We start from the raw sequence: 27,857 nt of genomic DNA on the forward strand, positions 1-27,857 counted from the left end.
TTTCTATATTCTACATGTAGTCGTCCTGCGACCATCACTGTTATTGCTGTCTTCAGTGTCATCACAGACACAGTGTAGCGTAAATGATGAGACTCTGCCAGGTGCTCCATGTGGCTCCTGGCAGTGAACACAATGAGATTGATTTACTAAAGGCAATACACTGTGCGCTTTGCAAATGCAGTTGCACTCGTTTTCCTTAGTAAATGTAAATGTGGTAAAGCTTCACTTTGTAAAGAATATCCAATCAGGTGCAGGGAAATTAAAAAAAAAAAGCATTTTTGCTTGCACATGATTGAATGATGAAAATCAGCAGAGCTTTGCCACATTTACTAAGGTCTGGGGAAAACGAGAGCAACTGCACTTGCAAAGTGCACAGTCTTTGCATTTAGTAAATCCACCCCATAGTGTTGTACTGTGCCAGTCTCAGAGGGGTTAAGTGATTGAAGTGCAGAGTGACGTCAGGAAGGAGCTGGGTGGGGGGCTCCTAGTGCTGCCCTCCCTCCCTCTCCAGTCTCTCTCCGATCCCACTCCACTACACTCACCTCCCATCTGCAGCCAACAGCTGGAGAGCAACTTCCAGCAAGCTCAGGTAAGAGTTTTCTGCGCAGACCCCCGGACTGTACGTTTCATAGTCCTAGACCATCCTACCTATTCTTATACATCTATCCCTGATTATCCAACCGCTCCTAATCCTGTCCCAGATCATCCTACCTATCCTTAGCTGTCTGTCCCAGATCATCCTACCTATCCTTAGCTGTCTGTCCCAGATCATCCTACCTATCCTTAGCTGTCTGTCCCAGATCATCCTACCTATCCTTAGCTGTCTGTCCCAGATCATCCTACCTATCCTTAGCTGTCTGTCCCAGATCATCCTACCTATCCTTATCCATCTGTCCCAGATCACCCTACCTATCCTTATCCATCTGTCCCAGATCACCCTACCTATCCTTAGCTATCTGTCCCAGATCATCCTACGTATCCTTATCCATCTGTCCCAGATCATCCTACGTATCCTTATCCATCTGTCCCAGATCACCCTACCTATCCTTATCCATCTGTCCCAGATCACCCTACCTATCCTTAGCTATCTGTCCCAGATCATCCTACGTATCCTTATCCATCTGTCCCAGATCATCCTACGTATCCTTATCCATCTGTCCCAGATCACCCTACCTATCCTTATCCATCTGTCCCAGATCATCTTACCTTTCTTGATTATTATCCATCTGTCCCAGATCTTCCTACCTTTCTGTATCTGTCTATCCCAACCTTATCCCTCTGCCCGAGAATTGCTACTACTGCTTCCATATCTGTACCACATTCTATTCCCTGGCTTCAGACCCAAATTCACTTGCCCCACATTCCTCCAACCAGATCCTGCTGCCTCATTCCAGATACCCCAGCAAAGACTCTTCCCAACTTCCTCTGTTACTGGGCAAGATTCATGCTGTCTGTGCAATCTCTGACCTTCCAAATTCTTCCATTACAGTATTTGATCCTTTGTGCGTTTGCTCTTGGTCATCTAAACTCCTTGTACAGGACAAGACCCAAATGTACCTGCTCCATCTCCTGCCTCAATTACAAATTCAAACCCCCTGGAAAGACCACCATATAGGACTTCTTATTCTGGACAAGATTCTGTCCAGCTCAGATCCCCAAAACCTGACCTCTCTTCAAGGAAAACCCCCAGATTTATTTTCTTAGTGACTTTCTTGCTCTTTGCTTCAGATCCAACCCTGCCTTACACTGCTCGGGGTTCTCAGCACAGACTCCCCTGGAAAAGTTCCCCAACATAATCCTGTTTCAGTAATACCCAACCCCTTTGCCTCATTACCTGATCCATGGCAGAGATATCCCACAGTTCTTTATTCCTCCATTCCATTCCCAGATCCCCAGGAGGGATGCCCCAAACCTTACCCCTCTGCTCCATCTCTTGACCAGCAGTAGAGATTTCCCCTGGTTGCCATCCCTCTGCTCCATTTCCTGACACGAGCAGAGGTTGCCTCAGAAGCCTTAAACCTCTGTCCTATCTCCAAAACTCTGCGAAGACCCCCCCTCCAGACCACCCTTACCCCTCTGTTATCTACAGATCTTAACAGAGACCCCCCCCCCCCCCGACTACCCTTACTAATGTGTCCTATCTCCAGACTTCATCAGAGATCTCCCTAGCTCACCTTTACCCCTTTGATCCATCTCCTGATCCTGCACAGATCCCCCAGACCCTTATCCCTCTGATCCATGCCCCGACCCACAGCAAAGATCTCCTGAGACCCTTATCCCTCTGTTCTATCTGTAACCCACAGCAGAGAATCCCCCCCAGACCCTAACCCTTCTGCTGTATATCCAGATCCCCTGGCAGTCCTGAATCCCTGGTCCCCCTGTCCCAGCTGCTCCTGCCTCCTTCAGAGTTTGATGTGGAAATCTCAGAATAGAGCCTGCAGCATCCTCAGGAAATCTCCAACCTGCATTGCCCTATATTTCGGCTAACCTCATTTCATGGCTCTTCATTCAACTGATCATATTCCGCAGACATCTTCCCTCCGCTCTCTTGTCTGCAGAAAGGGAAGAATCTGGGCTGCTGAAGGCTCTCTAATTGAATTGTCTGATTTGCTTATCTCCCCCCCCCCCCCGTAATAGATCCCAGTGTTGACTGTTATACAGATTGCCCCCACCTTGCGGAATCCACAATTTCAAATTTTTTCAAAATTCTCTTTCTGGAAAACTTTTATCCACAAACTTTTTTCTGCAGTAATGATAAATTACTTGTCATCCACAAGTGCAGCACTGAGCCTAGGGGCACTGGAAGACTCCACACACCTCTGATGGGGATCAGTGCCCTCTAAGAATTAATTGGACCAGATTTATACAAAGCGTGTGTGTTAGATATCACAGATCATACACAACTACTACTATTAGCCAGGTTAACGGATCAGCTGTTATGGTTGCTATGCTGATGATGGTTGCTATGGGTTACGATTGATGCTGATGGGTTGCCATGGGGTATGACTGATGCCGATGTGGGGTTGCTATTGGTTATGAGTGATGCTGATGATGGGTTGCTATAGGTTATAAAAGATGCTGAAGATAGGTTCTTTTGGGTTAGGAATGACAGTGATGGGTTGCTATGGGTTACTGTTGTTGATGCTGATGATGTGTTGCAGTGGGATATGATTGATGTTGATGATAGGTAACTATTGGTCGCAATTTATGATTATGAAAGGCTACCAGGGATTGCGATCAATGCTGATGATGGGCACAGACAGGGCTGGGACAAGGGGTAGGCAGGAGGGACAGCTGCCCTGGGCACAGCAGAGTAATGGGGCAGAGATTGGACACAGGACAGTAAACTCATTCTACAGCCTGCATTATCAGTGGGGGAGGGGGTGCAGTTCCTCATCCTTGCCCTGGGCGCTGCACTCACCTGTCCTAGTACTGGGTGCAGATTAGGTATTGCTATTGGTTGAGAATAACGATGATGGGTTGCTATGGGTTACAATTTATGTTGCTGATGGGTTGCTATGTGTTCTGAATGATGCTGGTGATAAGTTACCATAGGTTACAATTAATGCTGATGATACATTGGTAATAGTGAGAAGGATACTAATAATGGGCTATCAGTTATGATTGATGCTGATGATGGGTAGGTATTGGTCATAATGTTTACTTATGAAAGGTCTCCAGGGGTTGCCATTGATGCTGATGGGTAGGTATTGGTCATAATATATGCTTATGAAAGGTCTCCAGAGTTTACAATTTACAAGCGCTGAGCAAACCTATTGGCGCTATATAAACACTATATAGTAATGTTAATGGTGGGCTGCTATGAGTTAAAATTGATGCAGAATAAGGGTTGCTATTGGTTGAGAATGATGATATGGGTTGCTATGATGACAGCGAGTTGCTATGGGTTTTGATTAATGCTAATGATGGGTTGCTACTTGTTAAGAATGATGCTGACGATCGGTTGTTATTGGTTACAATTGATGATGATGGGTTGCTATGGGCTATGACTGATGCTGGTGATGGATTGCTATGGGTAACAGTTGATGCTGAAGATAGATTGGTAATGGTGAGAATGATGCTGATAATGGGTTCCTAAGATTTATGATTGATGCTGATGATGGCTAGGTATTGGTCACAATGTATGCTTATGAAAGGTCTCCAGGGGTTGCCATTGATGCTGATGATGGGTTGCTATGAATTACAATTAATGCAGATTACAGATTGCTATTGGTTGAGAATTATGCTGATGGTTGATTGCCATGGGTAACAAATCATACTGATGATGGAATGGTAATGGTGAAAATGATGCTTTTAATGGGTTGCTATGAGTTATGATACATGCTGGCAATTGGTTACTATGGATTACAATGGATGTAGATTAAGGCTTGTTCTTGGATAAAAATTATGCTGATGATCAGTTGCTATGGGTTACAATTGATGTTGATAATGGGTTGCTATGGGTTATGACTGATGCTGATGATAGATTGCTATGAAATAGTATAAGCTGGTGCATAAGTATAAAAAAAGGAGGAGATTGCTGCACCCACCTACCAAGTGTACTCTCACTTACAAATAAAAATAAACAAAAATGTGATGTGCTAACTCCTCATTACAAATATAAAATTACAAGCAAACAATATGTATTAGAATCCTCAATCAATCAAATGTGAAGATATAATAGTCCAATCCAACATACAAAAAGTCCTAGTATTGTGCAATCATCCAAAATTCCACAGCGTGCTTGTGTGACGGACCCACTCCCTGCTCACCTTAAGGTTTGACCTACAAATTATAACAGGCCAAATGCACTTTTAAGTGGACTGTGTATCCTCCAAACTGTGATCCATGTGATACTCCTTCCAGGCAATATATCTTCACTAAATCTTGACTCCAAACCGTGCATAAAAAAACTAAATATATTCCATAGTGCAACACTGTTTTAAATGAACTGCACACTAAATGAACTAAACATATGCACTCACATTCAGGAAGAAATATATGTGCTCCAAAATAAAGAGATCCAATATTCACATTTCTCCACCGTGCATACTAATCCTTGGTGCTTCCCATCACCAAATAGGTGTACCATACACTCACCTTCTTCCTTGACCTATAAGATAGGTCATAAACACTTAGAAACGATAATCGACGTCTGCTCATCCACTGCTGTCCTTTAGTGGCTATTTCCTTGATACTGGCTGTTTAAGAGAACAGACTCCAGAATTCCCAATGGGAAGTGACATGACTAGGCTCCGACCAACACGTTGCGTCACTGATCACGAGACTTCTTCAGGGTAAGGACCTGAAGAAGTCACGTGATCAGTGATGCAACGCATCAGGGGGAGCCTAGTGACGTCACTTCCAGTACTGCGCAAACCAGAATGTGCGGTGAGAGGAACCATTTTGGTTGATGGAGTGTTATGCCTGCATTCAAATCATCTTTGTGAGTTTATTTTTAACATTTGAATAAAGCGGTCAATTTTACGGGGTTGCACTATGAATTGTTCTCTCTTCCTTTGAGTACACACCATCCCATTGGGAATTCTGGAGTCCGGTCTCTTAAAGGGCCAGTATCAAGGAAATAGCCACTAAAGGGCAGCAGTGGATGAGCAAAAGTCGATTATCGTTTCTAAGTGTTTATGACCTATCTTATAGGTCAAGGAAGAAGGTGAGTGTATGGGACACCTATTCGGTGATGGGAAGCACCATGGATTAGTATGCACGGTGGAGAAATGTGAATATTGTATCACTTTATTTTGGAGCACCTATATTTTTTTCTGAATGTGAGTGCATATGTTTAGTTTATTTAGTGTGCAGCAGGGGTGGACTGACAACTCATGGGGCCCCAGGGCAATAGGGGATCATGGGGCCCCTGTGTCCTTGCCCAAACTCAAAAAAGCCTATGAAAAAGGTACCAGGGGCATCTCATGGGGCCCCCTACTGACCCCGGGCAGTGCCCAAGTTTCCAAATAGTCAGTCTGCCCCTGGTGTGCAGTTAATTTAAAACGGTGTTGCACTATGGAATATATTTTGTTTTTTATGCATGGTTTGGAGTCAAGATTTAGTGAAGATATATTGCCTGGATGGAGTATCACATGGATCACAATTTGGAGGATACACAGTCCACTTAAAAGTGCATTTGGCCTGTTATAATTTGTAGGTCAAACCTTAAGGTGAGGGAGTGGGTCCGTCACACAAGCACGCTGTGGAATTTTGGATGATTGCACAATACTAGGACTTTTTGTATGTTAGATTGGACTATTATATCTTCAAATTTGATTGATTGAGGATTCTAATACATATTGTTTGCTTGTAATTTTATATTTGTAATGAGGAGTTAGTGCATCACATTTTTGTTTATTTATTTGATAGATTGCTATGGGTTTATGATTTATGCTAGAGATGGGTTATTATGGGTTTCAATTGATGCTGACAATAGATTGCTATTGGTGAGAATGATGCTGATAATGGGTTGCTATGAGTTATGAATGATGCTAATGATGGGATGCTATTGATTAGGCATAATGCTGATGATGAATTGCTGTGGATGATGGGTTGCTATTATGAATGATGACAGGTTGCTTTGGGTTACAATTGATGCCGATGATGGGTCGCTATGGGTTACAATTGATGCTGATGATGGGTTGCTATGAGTTAGAGAACTTCACACGTCAATAAATATCCCAGGATACCCGTAATCCAGGCTGCCTGTTTATTTTCACCTACACCTGAGTTCTAGTATTGACAGGCAGTTCATATGCTGTTGCTGCATCTTCTGGGGATCAGTTTTTTATGTACAGCCAGTACTTATAATATTTTTTTTAAATTTGGATGGATTGGGACAGGCCAGCTTTGTTGGTTGTTGGGTTTCATTGCTTTCATTACTTTGCCCTCATTTTGGAGACTTCTTCTCATTTTAGACCCAGTTAGACACGTAAGGGTTTATTTACTAAAGGCAAATAGACGGTGCATTTTACAAGTCTATTGCAAGAGCAGTCGCTGCATAGCAGCCTTTCTCAACCAGGGTGCCCAGGCACCCTGGGGTGCCTTGAGGTTTCTTCGAGGGGGCCTTGGAATAATGTCTAAAAATTGCCCAAAACTTGTACACAAGCCAGCGGGTGGAACAAGCCTGCCTTTTAGTTATACAAAGCCACAGGTTTTCATTGTGCACCATTACAACCTTCTAGCCGCCGGGACCCTGACAACCAATGACACCATCAGTTGATAAGGAGGATGTCAGCTGCCTGCACAGCATCCTAATTTGACCCTCCCCTGCCCCTCTCCATCATTGCTGGGGGGTCACATTAGCTCAGTGCTGAAGAAAAACTGAGGGAGAAAAGAAACATGGGAATACTAGTCAGTACCAGTGTACAAAAGTGTATTTGCTTTGGAAGAATAAATCACCTCTAACGTTGGGTGTCCTACATGTGTGGATGTTGCATTATATAAAACTAGAATAGTTTTTCACATTTTAGAATGGGGTGCCCTTTTAAAATTATGGACAGTCTTGTGGCACCCCATTTTAGAATTGGGCGCCTCAAGACTGGACATAATTTTAAAGAGTGCCTTGACTGAAAAAAGGTTGTGAAACATTGCTCTATAGCTTAGTAAATGAGGGGAAGCTCGGCTGACTTCCATAATTCAATCAGGTGCAAGCCAAATGTTTTTTTTTTTTTCTTTCCTTGCACGTTATTGGGCATTATTTGCAAAGTGAAGTTTTACCTAATTTATTAAGCTCTAGAGCAACTGCACTTTCAAAGTGTACAGTCTATTTGCTTTTAGTAATTCCACCCCATAGTGTAACTAGGACACTGGGCATTTCTCCAGCAGAACACAGCAAAAAACCCAACAGGTTCTCACCCTTCAGTACCCCATATTTTTATACTACCAGCACTTTGAGTAGCCCTGGGAGTGTGGCAGATAGATGCTCTATCCATGAAGCATTCTGGGTGACAGAGTCAGTCATGTACTTTCTGTGCGGTCTGTGGTGTTAGAGGGGTGCTGTCTGCGAGGGATCGGACGGCTTGTTTGAATATAACAAGGGTTATGGAGAACTCAGACCATTATGGGACCACCTGCCATCGTTGACTCTGTAATCTCTCTCTCCACTCATAGGTGTGGTCCGCTTCTTCGCCATGTCGGTCACGGAGTTCAGCCTCTTGCGATGGCTGCGAGAACGGAGACAGTCACGGAAATTAATCCTTCTGATCGTATTTATCGCTTTGCTGCTGGATAACATGCTGCTCACCGTAGTTGGTAGGTGCTACTTGTGTGTGCTTGTATGTATTCGTGTGTGTTTGTGTGTATGTTTGTGCACTTAGTGTGTGTTTGCTTGTGTGTTTGTACATGCAACTTCTTGCACCAGCTCAACAAACTCTAGACCACACCATTTATAGGACACACAGCTTACAAAGTGAGACAACATTCTGAAATGCTTTTATAACCATACAGACAGATCCAGTCTTATCACAAAGACATCTGATCTGTCCATGTCCTGCAATACTCACAGGTTGAATTTCCAGCTCAAATTGGATCTACTGTACAGTAGTTTCCCATCGCGATGAAGATGCTTGTAACTGACATTTGTAGCTCTCCAGAAAGCTCATCCTAATTCCAATCTGTTACATGTTGTGAACGTCACATAAGGTGCCCCCATCAGGACCGGGACAGGGTGAGCAGGAGAGGCAGCTGCCCTGGGAGCAATGGTTCATTACAGGGATGGGCGCTCCCTGTGCCAGTTGCTTTTGTTACAAGGCTGACAGGAGTAATGACAGCGACATCACTGCTAACCCTCAAAGGAAGGGGGTGGTGCAGTTTGGCATCTTTGCTCTGGGCGCTGGATGACTTTGTCCCAGCACTGGCCCCCATAGACATCTGAGCTACAATCCGACCACCCTCAGCTGACCGTCATATTTAATGCTGCAGAGAGCTAAGAGAGTGGCAGCATTGTTCGCCATGGAGAGGAACAATGGTGACTAAGTAAATGAACCAAATTCATTCCGGTGTCCTGAAAAGAGAGAGGGCATATCCAGAACAGAGTATCTTTCTCTCCTCTCACTTACCCCAAACAAGTCAGATCAGGCTTATCTGTCCAGATTGTACACATAAATCATTGAATCAGTAACCGATTTCAATAATATGCTGAACTTCAAAGGAGCTGCAGCAATGAATATATAATTCATAAAAAGTTGCCATAAATACATCCAAGCATGCTTCAAACTAGTAAATGTCACCATCACAAAATGCCACCTTTAGAAAAAGTCACCATCAGTAGATACTGCATTCAGAAAATGGCATCATCAGGAAATGCCAACATAAGAAATTGTAATCATCAGATAATGTCCTCATCAGGAAATGCCATCAGTAAATGCCACATCAGGAAATACTATCGTGAAGTAATGTCACTATCAGGAAATGCTATAGTGAGAAAATGTTACCATCAGGAAATTCATAGGAAAAGGTCCATATCAGGATATGCCATCATCAAGAAGTATCATCAGGAAATACCTTCATCAGGAAAAGTCATCATCTCTAAATTACATAGTTACATAGTTAGTCTGGCTGAAAAAAGACAAAAGTTCATCCAGTTTAACCATTAAAAGAAAAAGCTATAATCCTACACCAACAGTTGATCCAGAGGAAGGCACCATCAGGATATGCTATTGTGAGGAAATGTCATCACCATGGAAAGACACCATCAGGAAACTTCACCCTCAGGAAATGTCACCATCAGGAAATGTTATCAAGAAATGTCACCATCAAGAAATGCCTCCATCAGGAAATGTCATCTTCTGGAAATGTCACCATTAAGAAATGTTATTGTTAGGAAATGTCACTATCAGGAAATGCCATCATGAGGAAATATCACCACCAGGGAAAGACACCATCGGGAAATGCCTCCATCAGGAAATGCCTCCATCAGGAAATGTCATCTTCTGGAAATGTCACCATCAGGAAATGCCACTATCAGGAAATGCTATTGTTAGGAAATGTCACCATCAGGAAATGCCATCATGAGGAAATATCACCACCAGGGAAAGGCACCATCAGGAAATGTCTCCCTTAGGAAATGCCTTCACCAGGAAATGCCACCAGCAGGAAATATCATCATCAAGAAATGTCAATCATCAAGAAATGGTATGTGTTCATCAGGAAAAGACACCATCAGGAAATGTCACTCTCTGGGAATGCCTTCATTAGGAAATGCCAGAACCAGGATATGTCATCATGAGGAAATGTCACCATCAGGAAATACTATCATGAGGAAATATCACCACTAGGAATTGTCTTCATCAGAAAATTACATCATTGACAAAATGTCATTATAAGGGAAAGGTCATAACCAGGAAATGCAATCACTAGGAAATGTCTTCATCAGTAAATGGCACAAACAGGAAACGTCTTATAGAAAATGTCATCATCTGGAAATGTCACCCTCAAGAATGTCACCATCAGCAGGAAATGCCACAAACATGAAATGCCACCATAGGCCATAAATAAATTTCGGATCCCTTCATATCAGTTCAAGAGGTCCAAGTTGTCTTCTAATGAAAATTCATAAACGTGATTTGAGGTCAGCGACTGGTGTGTTTGAAGATGGACTACAAAGTTGGATGGACTACAAATCCCAGAAACTCTAGAAGAACAAGCACAGACAGCCAGTGGTGTATTATAAGCAGACCTGTCAGTGACTCAGTCTAGGATGGCCTACAAGTTCCAGCAATCCTTATCCTAATAAACATCAAAGCAGCATGCACAGATCAGTCACAAGCAATGTCAGATAATTGGATGATGTATAACAGTCAGAAAGCTTGTTATCCGTGGACGGCCATTATAATCTGAATTTGTGACTATTATTAATCAATAGCATGTCTTTAATACAGCTATCTGGAATCTTTATATTATCTTCCTATCATCAGACAGAAGGAGTAGCAGTGCCAATTAGGGGCACACACAGCCCTCAGCCAAGAGGACCTGTCTAATCTGTTTCTAAGAAAGGTCTTGGCTGCATTTGCGTCAAGGTGTTGTCCTAATCAGAGCACTAACATCTGGATTTCCCCACAATACACATTGCAGCATTCTGACTTCCCCCTAAAACCCAGAGCTGGACATTTTCTCCATACTGCTGAAAAGACATGACAGCTTTCCAGCAATTCCCAGCACCCCATAAATTGGGTGGGAGGTGATACATTGCACGTTAATTATCTGCTAATTCACAGGTGTGTTAACATGTTTCGGGCACTGGGAGTTGGAAGAGAATAGTCTTGGGGCAATGTGGTGTTTGTGAAGCTTACTGGATAGGACAGCTCAGCAGTATGAGGATGCTGATTACTGAAGATGCCGTAGTGAACAGTGGTGTCACCCTCTTGCTATATGGTGTTGGAGGGGTCTGAATCATGACAAACGGAATCAGAAATCTTTGGTCAGGTTAGAGTTCATAAATGTGTATTTATCTGATGGCCTGGAGGGCAGCCTAAAGCTGCACACAGATTAAGCAATAGAGAGTGATCAAACTCTCAATTCCATTCTGTGTCCAAATCACACAGCAAATAAGGACATAAAAAGATCAATCATATTGACCTGATCGATCCAAAAAATTCAAACAATTTCAGTTAAACTGTAATCATTTTCCACTCCAATTCAATTTGATCTTTCAATAAACTGTCTTAAAGCTGTCAATTTATTGCCCGGTTTCAGCTTTGTAATTGACCAAGTTCTGATGGTTGACCGAACTCACGGGTTGCATGTTGCTTAGTTTATGGCGAAAACTTGGGATCACATTAACAATTCCCAGTAGATGGAACGTGATTGAAATTGACTGAAAATCACTCCATGTATGGCCAGTTGTAGTGAAATGTCTGTGCAGAGCGTGGTTACTTTCTCATCCGGCAGTGAGTGGGTTAATTCTGCCCTCCTTCCTCCCCCGGCTCGGCGTTTGTTCCCCGGCGGCACCTTGGATGTCTCCCTTTTATCTGAGCTTCTCTCATCATCTTCATATTAAATTCAACACAATTTCCTGGCTGTGCCAACAAGCCTCAGTCAGCGCTATTGTGTGTCCGCTGTGTACATAGAGCGCGAGCGGCCCGACCCCCCCAGACCTAATCCAGTAATTCAATAATGAAGGAACCGCTACAGACATCGCGTCCCCCAACCAACAACATCCGTCCAGGGTTTTTATTTTATTCTCCAATTATCAGGAGAAAAGAAAATTAGGCTGATATGTTCGATTGTAGTTATATTGTAACTTTCTTGCTGCTTTCTCGCCTTCAATTTTGGCATTTCCAGAAACAAATGGCTGTGTTCGATTTCTCCAACAATTGATAGAATCTGCAAACAACTGAATAGCCCTAACTTCCCTTCCAATTGCTTTAGACTTGGATTCGGTCAAGTTGGAGAATTATCGATCATTTGCATCAATCAGCAGCACTGAGATCATTTGATCATAAATATGATCATATTATGAGATTACTTGGTGGAATCAGAGATGCGATTGATCACTAAGTTACGCTCATATCGAAACTATTAATCGAAATTCCCTTCTCCATGTATGTGTGGCAAATCGATTGAATAGGTCCTCGACTATAGATTGATTACTCCTACCGGAAGAGATTGATCGTAAAATAAATTAATAATTTATCAGAGCATATATGGCCACCATTTGGCAGATTTCAATTATAACTTGCAATTTCCGTGTGAAAGAAACTGCACTGTATTTTTTAGTGCATGGGGGTGTCAAACAGTTAATAGAACCCCCACATTTTATCTGCAGAAATGCTCTTGTGTATGGCTGTATTCTGCTGCGTGAATATGTGCGATTTTCACACACTACCGCACCCACATATATGTGAACGTAGCCAAATAAAATATCAACCGTTGTGCAAATAATGAATAATAAAGGTAATAATATTAACAAAGTTATAAACCTTCAATCAAATGTTGTCGGAAAGCAATAGGGAAGGGAACCTCACACCAGGGCATAAATTGTATATACAGTATATTATAATATATAGTATATTTCACTTCTACTAAAAGGTGGTGATAATCTTTTGTAGGAATACCAATTCATGATATTAATAATTTTGGGGGTTATTTGTACTTTCCAGGCATTTTTATTTGATATGTTTTATAACATAAAGTAAGGGAAATAGTTTTTTTTTTAGTATAGTAACTAGTATAGTTAGTAGTAAAGTAAAAACTGAAAAGAAATGTTGTAAGTAAATATCATTTAAAAAAAAAGCTGTCAAAAATATATAAATTTTATATATATATATATATATATATATATATATATATATATATATATCACTTTATGTACAGTACAGTGTTGTATGACCAAGTAACTGTCATTCAAACTATCACATCAGTGAGAACTTGAACATTACCTGGTAATAAGGGGTATCGCAGGCTAGTATTCAAGTGGTTACAGTAAAACAAAACAAAATGGCAACAAAATTGTTATGTTAACATATATACATATGAGACAACAAAAAGAAAAGTCTACAATAGTATATTTTAAGTGGGAATTATTAAAGTGATTACCATGTTTATTATATTTTATTATTATCGTTATTTATATAGAGCTGACAATTTACGCAGCACCTTACATATTACAATTGCAATGTAAGCCAAGGATTACATATTTTATGAAATAGGCCAGAATTTGTCTTTTGGATATAGTATGATCAATTTAATGTAATCAGACACATGCTCTTTTTTTTGTGTGAGCAATTTGATCTCCAAATTAAAAAAAAAAAATTCTGGTAAAAGATTTATTTCCATATTTATATAGGAAAAAAACAATTTTATCATTAGCAAACACTTTTTTAAGCAGGTCTGAAATAAATTCATAAGCATGGCTCCAAAATGTTTTAAAACTGAAGTCCAAGAAATTCTTCCGTGCAGTGGGGCTGCACCTGCAATGCGACGGTTAACTGCTCATTTAGGTCTAGGGGGCACAGAAAAGTGGATTTACTTACTTGATTCTCGGCTCCTCCGCACTGCTAGATCAGTTTCAGCAGTGTCTTCTAATGTATGCTCCAGTGGTCTAAGGTAATCAAAACCAATGCAACATTCACATACTTGTATTGGATGTGACAATATTAAGGGACAGTCCACCTTTAAAACATAGGGGAGCGCTGTCTGTGGGGGGAGAGGAGGATCAGGTAAGTAAAACGGTTTCTCCTCTTTCCTACACAAAATGAGTTATTAACCCTTGCATTGCAGGAGCAGCCCCACTACAAGGGATCATTTTTTATTTGCCCAGAGTTGAGCTTTAACTATAATAAAGGCATTATTCTGCTGATTAGCAATAAGTGGGGCGATTTGGTGAAATTGATTTTATTGTGAAATTATCCATTTCAATGTTTGATTTTTTTTTTTCGCATGAGCTGCTTGGGGGGAATTTGGTTTACAATGCTTTTTCTTTCTTTTTTGGGGGGGTGTATTTGTTTTTGTGTATTTGATCATTGTTTGTATATTGTTCTCTTACATTTTTTATTTAACTTTTTTTAATTTAACTTACCTTTTTTCACAGTGTCTTTTCTTTCCTTCTATGAATAAAACACAAAATAATGAGGGGTTATTTTTTGGTAAAAGAACAGGTCCAGGCTAAGTGAGAGAAGCTTCTTTAAACCCCAGGAGACATCCAACCCTTTCTCTTCCAGTGATGTAACTACTGTTACCATGTATCTCACTTGTCTGTTCCAATCAGCTTTAACAGAGTGCAGAGGTAACATTAGGGGCCTAATAGACTCCTGATGTCTTCATAAAGTGTTTGTAAAGTAAAATTAGTTTTCTTTCAAACTAGCAAACATGTTATGCTTACCTGTTCTGTGTAATGGTATAGCAGAGAGTGGTCCCAATCCTCCTCTTCTTGGGTCCCTTGCCAGCACGCTTGGCCCCTCCTGTTCTTGCCGCACCACCATAGGGAGCCGATTCCTATTGTGGCACATGTGCGGGCTTGATCCTGAGCTGTGCTGTCTGTGTCTATAGAAACAGACAACAAGGCTTGCTTCTATCCCCTGCTCCCTTGTCACAGGATTTGACTGACAGCAGCAAGAAGCAAAGGCTTCCTTTGCTCTCAGCAAAGTCTATGAGAGAGAGTAGAAGTGGAGAAAGCCACTGCAGACAGGCATAGCGCTGGATTGAGATCATACTCAGGTAAGTATACTGGGGGTAGGGGGCAATGTTCTTTACCTTAATGCAGGGAATGCATAAAGATAAATGTTTAGGCTTTACAACCACTTTAAAGAGTACCTGTTACCAGCACATTCCTTATCCCCTGCATCGTGCGTAGCAGCACTTTTTCTTTAAATGCTACACTTCCTTCCATTACACATGTAGCTCCAAGGAGGCCATGCTGCCAAAAATGCTGGCCCTTCAATCTCCCTTTCATCTGCCATTTTCAGGAAGTTAGAATTGTGGGCCCCTTAGAGGGTGCTCCAGGTTGCTTAATCTGTGTTCATGCACTGTGTGCTCTTGCTTTCTTTAGTTGCAGCCACTGAGTTCAGCTTGTATTATTATTATTACTAAACAGCAGAAACACATTTCAATTATATATAAACCCTTCACTAAAATGTCATATAATCTTCAATATGTTGATGTCATATTAAAAGTCATTTCAACCTCTATTTATTTTTAAACATTCCATATTTAGTAATTTTCATACAGACAGGAATGCAACAACTTAGGTCACAAGTAGAGATAATGACCAGTCCATAGACAACATAGTAAACAAAACAGGATCCCACACTACTATAGAGTGTGATATTTGCCTATGGAGAGGTGCTTGTAAGCAATGAGAAAGGTACATATCCATGTTGCAATTTTTAGCAAACCTGAACATAAAATAGGGGTTCCAGGAGCTGGAATCATGGGGGGATCATGCTGACTAAAGTTAAACAATAATGATATAAGAAGCAAGACTCAAAAAAGATTAATATCTCATGAAAGTACTGTGCCTTACCAAACTAAAATACACAACTGCATCCCACAACATTGGCTGTGAGTGATCACATGACACTGCCAGTTTTTCCCCCAATAGGGTTTGAGAGGTCGCAGGATACCATCATACTGCCAGTACTCACTCTTTGGGACCAGAGAAGTCACATGACACTGCCAGCTTTTACTACATTGGCTCGGAAAGAACACATGACACCATCATGTTGCCAATACTCAATCTATAGGCTCTGAAAGGTCACATGACACTACCAGTTCTCACTACATTGGCTTTGGGATGGTCACATGACACTGCCTACTTAAACTCTGCAACTATCAAACATGCCTCAGTGAGATAGTTTAGTAGGGTTGTACTGCTACTCAATGCCTCTCTGATATTTCTGTTCACAGTTCCCATCATTCCCAGCTACTTGTACACCATGGCACATGAATCAAACAGCAGTGTCCACCAAGAGGGTTCAAGTCTGTCTGCATCCAGCAGCTTCCAGACCATCTTCTCCTACTATGACAATAGCACCCTGTTCATCGCAAATGCCACAACTGAGTCACTGCTCCAAGTCAAGGAAGCAACACCACCATCTGTACTCCCCAGTGCTGTGCCAACATCTGATTGCCCCAAGGCTGACTCAAACTTACTCAATGAAAATGTCAAAGTTGGTTTATTGTTTGCATCGAAAGCCACCGTCCAGCTGCTGACCAATCCCTTCATCGGGCCTCTAACCAACAGGTATGACAGGAGCATGATCCTGCACAGCATCACGTTCTACATATAGGGCTAAGGGGCCCTCATTTATTAATGTATCTCATGGAAAGATAGTCTGTTGTGCCCTTCACCATTCTACTTCTCAGGTCCAACTAGTACAGTGTTCATTTTGATTAATGGCTCTGTTGTTCATCATCCTTAAGAGTCTGATGAGCATTATAATGGGCCAAATGCAGAGTTTGAGTTTTGTAGATAAATACAGTGGGGTAAATAGTTATTTGGTCACCTGCAGATTTTGTAAGTTTGCCCACTTACAAAGAAATTAAGGGTCTATAATTTATATCATAGGTGTATTTTAAAATGATGGAGACAGAATATCAACCTAAAATCCAGAAAAAAACACGATACAAAATGTTATAAATTGAGTTGCAGTTCAGTGAGTAAAATAAGTATTTGATCCCCAACCAAACATGACTTAGTATTTGGTAGAGAAACCCTTGCTCGCAAGCACAGAAACAAGGTATTTCTTGTAGTTGGTTAGCAGGTTTGCACACATCTCAGGAGGGATTTTGGTCCATTCCTCTTTATAGATCTTCTCTAAATCCTTAAGGTTTCTTGGCTGTTGCTTGGCTTGAAGTTTCAGCTCCATCCATAAATGTTCTATAGGATTAAGGTCTGGAGATTGGCTAGGACTCCATGACCATAATATGCTTCTTCTTGAGCCACTCCTGTTGCATGGCGGTATGTTTTGGTTCATTGTCATGCTGAAAGACCCATCCACGACCCATCTTCAGTGTTCTGGCTGAGGGAAAAAGGTTCTCATCCAAGATTTTTCAATACATGGCCCGTTCATTGGCCCCTCAATGCGGCAAAGTCGGCCTGTACCTTTAGCAGTGAAACAGCCCTAAAGCATGTTTCCACCTCCGTGCTTGACTGTAGGGATGGTGTTCTTAGAGTCATAGTCAGCATTTCTCTTCCTCTAAACACGGCAAGTCGAGTTAATGCCAAAGAGCTCTTTCTCATAATCCTTCTCTGAGTCATTTAGATGTTCATTGGCAAACTTCAGACAGGCCTGTACATGTGCCTTCTTGAGGAGGGGGACCTTGTTACTGCTGCAGGATTTCAGTTCATGGGCATATTGGGCATCCAGTGTATCGTGTTACCAATGATTTGTTTGGTGACTGTGGTTTCAGCTGACTTGAGATCATTCACAAGCTCCTCCCATGTAGTTCTGGGCTGATCCCTCACTTTTCTCATGATCATCCTTACCCCATGAGGCAAAATCTTGTATGGAGCTCCAGACCAAGGGGCGATTGATGGTTATTTTGTATATCTTCCATTTGCGAACAATGGCTCCAACAGTTGTCTCCTTCTCACCAAGCTTCTTGCTGATGGTCTTGTAGCCCATTCCAACCTTGTGCAGGTCTACAATCTTGTCCCTGACGTCATTTGACAGCTCTTGGTCTTGCCCATGATGGTGAATGGAAGAAAGAGAATCTGTGGACAGGTGTCTTCTATACACATAACATGTTGTTGTTAGGATCACCTTCTTAAATTGACAGGACTAATCTGTGTACCACATGAGCACATAGCCAGTCTGTGGGAGCCAGAATTATTGTTGGTTGGTAAGGGATCAAATAATTATTTTACTCACTGAACTGCAACTCAATTTATAACAATTGTATCATGTTTTTTCTGGATTTGTGGTTGATATGCTGTCTCTATCATTTAATATACATCTATTATAAAAATCATAGACCGTTCATTTCTTTGTTGTAGGCAAACGTACAAAATCTGCAGGGGATCAACTATTTTCCCCACTGTATCTCTAAGCACAATAATACTGGGATATACACTCTATGGCCAAAACTTTGATAAAGGCACTATTCTGTTCCAGCATGACTGTGTCCCTGTGCACAAAGCCAGCTCCATAAAGACATGGCCTACCCAGTTTGATGTTTTGAGCTATGTTTTCAACCCTGTTGATAGGTTTTATAGGTTTGGGATGAATTGGAAAGCTGTTTGTGAGCCATGTCTTCTCATCCAACATAAGTATGTGACCTCACAAATGAGCAAACATTAGATATCCCCCAAAATCTTGTGGAAAGCCTCCCCAGAAGAGTGGAGGCTGTTATAGCCACCAGGGTGGGAGCAACTCCATAATAATGGCCATGGATGCGGTGTGATGGTCAGGGGTACACAAATATTTGGTCATATAGTGTATCTGCCATGATCTGATCATATGCATATAGAGAGAAACCCAACATCACATGGTAATCCTCATCCTTCACATAGGGAAGGATTGGGCTGACAGCTCCAGAACTTGCATCGTTATCGTTAAGTCAAGGCAGGAAATTGCACTCACCATACTGCCACTAAGTGTTGTGTGTTGTATTGGCAGGATTGGTTACCAGATCCCCATGTTTGCTGGTTTCTGCATCATGTTCCTCTCAACCATCAGTAAGTATTTCTCTGTTTGGCATCTCCTCCTAGAAAATCAAATCTGATACCCCTAACAGGGCAATGCTGCAGAATCCAGAAGGCATAGTGTGTCCGACATTGCCTTCATCCAGGTCAAGTCACATTATTACTGGACAATAGCAGCAGATACACTACAACAGCTATTGTGTGGCTGCAGACCTGTAACCCTTCTATGACTTCCAAATGGAATTAAATAGAAGATCCCTTCTGATGCCGATACGATTTATAGTCCAGATAGACCCTAAATATAGAACCATTTATCCAACTGTCCACCCAGTGCCATTGGTTTATAGTCCAGATACAACTTAAATATAGAACCATTTATCCCACTATACACCCAGGAACACTGGTTAATAGTCCAGATACAACCTAAATATAGAACCATTTATCCAACTGTACACCCAGAGCCACTGGTTTATAGTCCAGATACAACCTAAATATAGAGCCATATATCCAACTGTACACCCAGAGCCACTGGTTTATAGTCCAGATACAACCTAAATATAGAGCCATTTATCCAACTGTACACCCAGAGCCACTGGTTTATAGTCCAGATACATGCTAAATATAGAGCCATATATCCAACTGTACACCCAGAGCCACTGTTTTATAGTCCAGATACAACCTAAATATGAAACCATTTATCCAACTGTACACCGAGAGCCACTGGTTTATAATCCAGATACAACCTAAATATAGAGCCATTTATCAACTGTCCATCTAGAGCTGCTGGTTTATAATCCAGATACAACCTAAATATGAAACCATTTATCCAACTGTGCACCCAGAGCCACTGGTTTATAGTCCAGATACAACCTAAATATGAAACCATTTATCCAACTGTACACTAAGAGCCACTGGTTTATAATCCAAATACAACCTAAATACAGAGCCATATATCAACTGTCCATCTAGAGCTGCTGGTTTGTAGCACAGCCTAAAAACATAGACATTTATCCAACAGGAGATACTGGTTTCAAGTTTAAAGGTACAACCTAAATATAGAGCCATTCTTCTACTATATTACTATTTATACAAATATTTCCTCTTTTCTAGTGTTCGCATTTTCTGGGAGTTACGTTTTACTTTTCATAGCGAGATCCCTGCAAGGAATCGGCTCATCGTGCTCCTCTGTCGCAGGTTGGCTGTCAGTCCTGTACTGCTAATGTAACGTATCCTCTGTTAGAGACACACAGTTCTGTGTAAAAACAGAGCTTCCTGATCATGAAGAGTATTCACTATCCCCACAGAGAACAGACCTTCCTCTTCCGCAGGATAGTACTCACTAATTCAGAAAAGCTGGAGCAAAATCATTAGTGTCCGTAGACAAAACACTATGGCTGCACATCCAGTAAAATCACCTTTATTTCTTCTTAAACCATATTCCACAAAACATGACAGGGATACAGGACTCAAACTGATGAGTTTCACACTTTGACTAAGCACTAACTCTAGGTTCACATCTGTGCGGGTGGTGCCGCTGTGGATCCGCACGAAAATCTGTGCAGCCGCACCACCCCCATAGAGAAATGCAGACCCGCAGGCGGGTGCCATTAATTCTAATGGCACGCTGCCCGTACTGGAAAATGCAACCGTAGTGGGAACCGAAATTCCCGTGCGGGCTGCGTTTTCCAAAGAAGTGCAGGGACTTCTTTCCTTGTGTGTCATGGAGCAAGGGAGTCCATTCAAATGAATGGGCTCTTGTGCCCGTGCAAAACGCACCCGCACGGGTGCATAGATGTGAACCAGGGGCAATGGAGCTTGAGTCCTGTATTCCGGTCATGTTTTGTAAAGGTATAAAAAGGAGAAAAGCGCCTCTATGTGCAATATGTTGTACATTTATTGAGGAACATAATGAGAAACACTCACATGATGAAAGAAAACGAAGGCTTAGGCATCCTGGATGCCTTGGATGCTTATGATTGGCCCAGTACAGTTACAGCTGCCTGACGGCCTCAGACTAGGATCCAAATACACCTGAGTTCTTCCCTACTCACCAGTAAAAAGACATTGGGAAGTAGCAGGTCAGTCAGTGTTTAGCGGCCTGGCACATGCTGCGAAACGCGTTGCATTGCATGCTGGACATTCTTATGTCATCACGCTGATGCGGACGTTGTGCTCCAGGGTGGACTACAGACGCCATTCTTTGCATCTCACACATGACGACCGGTTCCCTGTGAACATCCCAAGTCTCCTCCAGCACGGACTACTGCGTATACATCGAGGACGCCGCCATGTCCTTCGTGTTCACTACATATGCCTAAGCCTTCGTTTTCTTTCATCATGTGAGTGTTTCTCATTATGTTCCTCAATCAATGTACAACATATTGCACTTAGAAGCGCTTTTCTCCTTTTTATATATTCACCCAGAGCCTGCTACAGCTACAAAAGCTTGCCCTAGTGCTATATGAACCTACTGCATATGTCATTTGGACTTTAATATCCATTTTGTTTAGTGCCCATTTTCATGAAGGATTGGGGAATTTGTATGCGCTGATTTTTTGTTTATTATTCTCTGTCATGTTTGTGGAATATGGTTTAAGAAGAAATAAAGGTGATTGTACTGGGTGTGCGGCCATAGGAAGTGTTTTGTCTACTGAAGTCTGGAGCGGACACGACTAACACCTGGTACTAGGTGTGTGACTGGTAGCGGAAGAAGGGACTGACCTAGAGCGGTGTTCATTGACTTTATAATTAGTGTCAGGTTTTGGCTTTTTTACTGAAAAATTATAGATGTATCCTGACTGGTCATTATCTCCAATTGTGTGCTACTATATGACTAAGAGTGAAACTGTTGGCGAAGTCATATATAAAAAATGTATATACAGTGAAGGAAATAAGTATTTTATCCCCTTCTGATTTTGAATGTTTGCCCACTCACAAAGAAATGATCAGTCTAAAAGTCAAATGGTAGGTGTATTTTAACACAGAGACAGAATAGCAACAAAAAAATTCAAAAGAAATGCATGTCGAACAAATGATGCCCTGATTTGCATGTTCATGAGGGAAATAAGTATTTGATCCCCTATCATTCAGCAGGATTTCTGGCTACCAGGTGTCTTTCACACAGGTACAAGCTGAGATTAGAAGCAGTCTCTTAAAGGGAGTGCTGCTAATCTCATTTTGTTACCTGTATAAAAGACACCTGTCCACAGGAGCAATCAATCAGATTGCAAACTCTCCACCATGGCAAAGACCAAAGAGCTGTCCAAGGATGTCAGGGACAAGATTGTAGACCTACACAAGGCTGGACTGGGCTACCAAACTATCGCCAAGCAGCTTGGTGAGAAGGTGACAACAGTTGGTGCAATCATTCGCAAATGGAAGAAACATAAAACCACTATCAGTCTCCCTAGGTCTGGTGCACCATGCAAGATCTCACCTCGTAGAGTGTCAATGATCATGAGAACAGTGAGGAATCATCCCAGAACTACACGTGAGGATCTTGTCAATGATCTCCAGGCAGCTGGGACCACAGTCACCAAGAAAATAATTGGTAACACACTATGCCGACAAGGATTGAAATCCTGCAGTGCCCTCAAGGTCCCTCTGCGCAAGAAAGCACATGTCCAGGCCCATCTGAAGTTTGCCACTGAACTTCTGAATGATGCAGAGGACGACTGGTTTAAAGTGTTGTGGTCAGATGAGACCAAAATCGAGCTCTTTGGCATTAACTCAACTCGCTGTGTTTGGAGGAGGAGGAACGCTGCCTATGACCCCAAGAAAACCATCCCAACTGTCAAACATGGTGGCGGAAACATTCTGCTTTGGGGGTGTTTTTCTGCTAAGGGGACAGGACAACTGCACCGCATCAAAGGGACGATGGACGGGGCAATGTACCATCAAATTTTGGGTGAGAACCTTCTTCCCTCAGTCAGGGCATTGAAAATGGGTCGTGGATGGGTGTTCCAGCATGACAATGACCCAAAACACATGGCCAAGACAACAAAGGAATGGCCCAAGAAGAAACACATTAAGGTCCTGGAGTGGCTTAGCCAGTCTCCAGACCTTAATCCAGATGAAAATCTGTGGAGGAGCTGAAAGTTCGAGTTGCCAAATGTCAGCCAACAAACCTTAATGACTTGGAGAGGATCTGTCAAGAGGAGTGGGCCAAAATCCCTCCTGAGATGTGTGCAAACCTGGTGGCCAACTACAGGAAACGTCTGACCTCTGTGATTGCCAACAAGAGATTTGCCACCAAGTACTAAGTCATGTTTTCTGAGAGGGATCAAATACTTATTTCCCTCATGAACATGCAAATCAGTGCATCATTTGTTAGACATGCATTTCTTTTGAATTTTTTTTTAGCTATTCTGTCTCTCAGTGTTACAATACGCCTAACATTCGATTTTTAGACTGATAATTTCTTTGTGAGTGGGCAAACATTCAAAATCAGCAAGGGATCAAATACTTATTTCCTTCACTGTAGTCTGTCAGTAGCATTAACACATCAGTTTTTGTTTTTCTGGAGTCCCCCCTGTAACATAATTTTTATTACCTTTAGATCCAGCCAGGAGATCTGTTATCAACTTCCTGTAACAGGGTGTCAACGCTGTTCTTTTTTTGCAATGAAATTACACGGCAGTGTTGTCACCCTGTGAGCAGAGGAGCCATAGGTCAGGAGTAGGCAACCCTAAAGAGGTGGAGATCTATCTGAACAACATGGGAGAAGTCAAAGATCACTAGGCAGGGTCACCTCCTCACACCTGATTTAAACATCTAATTGCCATACTACTGTGTCGCAATCGCTTGCATTGCACGGCAATTATGGGTTTAAATCAGGTGGTGAGGAAGCAACATATCGCCTCCTGTCAAACTGATAAATCGCTTTTCAGAGGAGCAGCAGTGCCTGCTGCACTTGTTAATGAGCCCTTAGTTACATTTGGCAGCGGCACCCTTAGGGCTCATTTACACGTAAAGTTGGCGGCTGGTAAAACCCTGCGGTTTGAGTCAGTTTTACCACCCCCAATCCCTGTCGCCTTTAGCTGCTGAGGCAGCAGCCAAAGGTGTACACATGCCACAGCAGGAATTAGCCCCCTGTTGCTTTTGGTGAGTGCTACCACCTGCCAATCATGACGCATTCAAGTAAATGGGGCCACTCTGCAAGTGCCCCACAACTGCATGCTTCTGTGGGGTCCAAGGGGTTAAAACAGGCGGTGAGAAAGGAACACAATGCTGCCTATGTTAACCCCTTGTTTGTTGTACTGCACAAGGCTGCAGGGCACTTGCAGAGCTGCCTCACTCACTTGAATGGGTCATGTTTAGCAGGTGCTACACCCACCATCCATGACAGGGTGTATAACTCATGCTGTGGATACGACATGTTTACACTCCTGGCCACTGCAGCTAAAATGGGTGCGGTTGGGGTGGGAGTCATAAAAACATGTCTTGACTAGGGGGCTTTACCACCCCCAACTGCAAATGTAAAAGAACCCTTACTGTTCTGAGCCCCCTATAAGGCTGTGGTTTACCTGCACCGTGGGTGCAGCGCAGTGCATCTATAACTTTCCTGGGTTAGCCACACATTGCCATAGACTTCTATTATGTCCTGCAGGTGTGGTGCACTTTCTGAAAATGCAGCAAAACTCCTGCATTCAGGAGTGCACCATACCCACAGAATATAATAGAGGTCTATGATTAAGCGCAGTAAACCCTCAGGAAAGCTGCAGGTTCACTGCACTGCACCTGCAATGTGGGTAAACCGCAGCACGTCAGTGTGAAAGCAGCCCTATACTATTATGTCCAGTGTATTGCTTCACACTGACCTGAAGATCTCTTTCCTGCTGCCAGCACCACTCTGGAGACCGCTAGCCAGGATAAGAGGTGGAGTGCAGTTGTTATCACTCCGCATGGGACCGGAGCCGACACTACAAAGGAGACATCAGCTTAGGCAGCTCTTGCTCCCTACGACAGCTCCAACTTTACAAGTAGCCCCTCCGCATTGCACTCTGTTTGATGCTCTGGGATGGCAGGTCAGCAAGCCCAGACCGCGATCTACCAGACACCTGGCTGCGATCTACAGGTTGCTGATCCCTGCCATAGATAGACGTGCAATTTTAAATTGACTTTATGTAAGAAACAAATTAATGCCCAACGCCAGCTAACACTATTTAGGAAGTTACAAGTTTTTTTCCCCAAAAATTTTCACATCAGATGAATGCAGTGTTGTAGTTTCTCCCAACCCCTATAAAGGTCCATTCACATCAGCCAGTACATTACAATGCAGCAGCTGGTGTGCAGTGTGAAACAGCTGGACAAATGTGGTGCTGATGCGCCAATCCCGGTTCATTTTTATTTTCTTGCATGAACTTTATTGAAATGTCACAGTGACATTTCATTGATTTCTATTGGCCACCATGTGGTGGGAGGCGGTGGATTGCCTTGCACTGAGCTGCTCTGAAAAGAAGCCAACTACACACCACCAGAACGCAATGATGTGAACTGGGCACATAGGAGAATAGCTGGAATTAATGTCCTGCGCAGCCTCACTGCATCTGATTTGAATGGACACTATGGGGTTTAATTACTAAAGCTGTACAGTGCAAAATCAGGCTCACTTCTGTATAGAAACCAATTAGCTTCTAACCTCAGCTTGTTCAACTAAGCTTTGACAATAAAACCTGGAAGCGGATTGGTTTCTAAGCAGAAGTGAATCGATTTTGCCCTCTTGGGCTTTAGTAAATAAGCCCCTGTCACTTTTTCTAGACAGCCTGTTATCGGAAGTGGAAAAATAACAGACCTACTGTCAGGATCAACAGGTGATAAAGCTGTATTATAAACAGGAAAAGAAAACCAAAAACTGCTGTGCGAGGTCTGATTTACATCTATGCATAGAGGGAACACGTGCATTTCCACAATCTATGGCAATGCATATTACATGTGTTGACCTAATGTGGTCCATACATCATAGCAATACATAAGAGTACATTATGTTAAATGTTTTGTGGCACAGTAATGTCTGACAGAACACACGTTAACAGAAGAGCATTATTGCATGTTACATAATGTACTTTTACATATGTGCTAATTCATCTCTTTAGAAAAAATGTAAAGGTGAAGGCCCTCAATCCCCTCATGTTTTGCATTGTATTGGTATTGTTCTGTCACGTTCTGTCCCCCTTTGTAATGTACAGCGCTGAGCGAACTATTGGCGCTTTATAAATACTGTATAATAATAATAACTAACACCATGCACAATCCCCATCCCTCTGGCCCCCACTGTACTTACTTCCATTGGTGATGAGCTGTCAGTGCCCACACAGTTGATGCAGAGGACTGGAGATTAGAAATTCACAATCTTTTACCTCTTCTTTCTGCAGCTCTTGTGGGATGGATCAGAGAGATTCTGATTGGTCAACACAGAGAATCACTCTGATCCTTCTCAGAGACACTACAAAAAGAAGGGGGGGGGGTGAGCAGGGATTTCAAACCCCTTGAACACTGCATTGGCTGCATGGGCATTGACAGCTCATCACTCACAGAGGTGAGTACAGTGCAGACCAGGGGTGGAGAGGGTGTACAGTGTTAGTTCACCCTTTTATGAAAAGAACTTCCTGTGCACTTCATTCTTATTGAAATACTGATATATACACATTACACACACACAGTTAGGTCCATATTTGGACACAGGCACAATTTTTGTTTTTTTTCAGGTATTTATCAAAACACATTCAAGCTATAGTTATAAAATGGCTATGGGCTGAAAGTGCACGCTCTCAGGTTTAATTTGAGGATATGTACATCCAAATTGGAGGAAAGGTTTAGGAATTACAGCTCTTAAGAGTAGCAGAGGCAATCAACTGATCTCAACCCAAATGAGCATGCAGTTCACTTGCTGAAAGCAAAACAAAAAGGTAGAAAGACCCACAAAGAACAACTGAAGACAGCTGCAGTTAGAGCCTGGCAAAGCATCAGAAAGGAGGAAACCCAGTCTTTGGTAATGTCCATGGGTTCCAAACTTCAGGCAGTCATTGCCAGTAAAGGAATCTCAACAAAATATTAAAAATGAACATTTTATTTATGGTTATATTAATTTGTCGAATTACATTTGAGCCCCTGAAAATGAAGGGACTGTGTATAAAAATGGTTGCAGTTCCCAAGATTTGTACTTGATATTTATGTTCAAACCCTTGAGTTAAAGCTGAAAGTCTGCACTTCAAATTCATTTAGATTGTTTTGTTTTAATTTACTCTGGTGGCATACAGAGCCAAAAGTATGAAAATCGTGCCTGTGTCCAAATATATATGGACAATGGGTCACTTTCAGGATCTCAGTCAGTTCAAGCGTGGTACTGTGATAGGTTGCCACCTGTGCAATAAGTCCATCCGTGACATTACCTTGCTACTAAATATTCCACGGTCAACTGTTAGTGGTATTATAACAAAGTGGAAGCAACTGGGAACAACAGCAACTCAGTCACCAAGTGGTAGGCCACGTAAAATGACAGAGCAGTGTCAGCGCATGCTGAAGCGCACAAAAGTCGCTGTCTGCAGAGTCAATAGCCAAAGACCTCCAACTTCACCTGGCCTTCAGATTAGCACAACAGCAGTGCATAGAGAGCTTCATGGAATGGGTTTCCATGGCTGAGCAGCTGCATCCAAGCCTTACATCATCAAGTGCAATGCAAAACGTCGGATGCAGTGGTGTAAAGCACACTGCCACTGGACTTTAGAGCAGTGGAGACGTGTTCTCTGGAGAGACAAATCATGGCTTC

General features: G+C 42.3%; 1 protein-coding gene across 1 annotated transcript in view; it reads left to right on the forward strand.

Moving 5' to 3' along the window:
• Window positions 1-443: 443 nt before the first annotated feature.
• The window catches only part of SLC18A2 (solute carrier family 18 member A2), a 53,497-nt gene continuing 26,083 nt past the window's right edge, over window positions 444-27,857 (forward strand). The window contains exons 1-5 of the mRNA XM_089658795.1: window positions 444-589; window positions 8,119-8,259; window positions 16,351-16,687; window positions 19,065-19,123; window positions 20,201-20,284. Coding sequence (XP_089514921.1) covers window positions 8,139-8,259; window positions 16,351-16,687; window positions 19,065-19,123; window positions 20,201-20,284 — 601 coding nt within the window. The 5' untranslated portion in view covers window positions 444-589; window positions 8,119-8,138. The remainder of the gene's footprint in view (window positions 590-8,118; window positions 8,260-16,350; window positions 16,688-19,064; window positions 19,124-20,200; window positions 20,285-27,857) is intronic.

Source organism: Staurois parvus, unplaced genomic scaffold (genome assembly GCF_062004578.1).
Source record: "Staurois parvus isolate SC_StPar_1 unplaced genomic scaffold, SC_StPar_1.0 ptg001095l, whole genome shotgun sequence".
NCBI lineage: Eukaryota > Metazoa > Chordata > Amphibia > Anura > Ranidae > Staurois > Staurois parvus.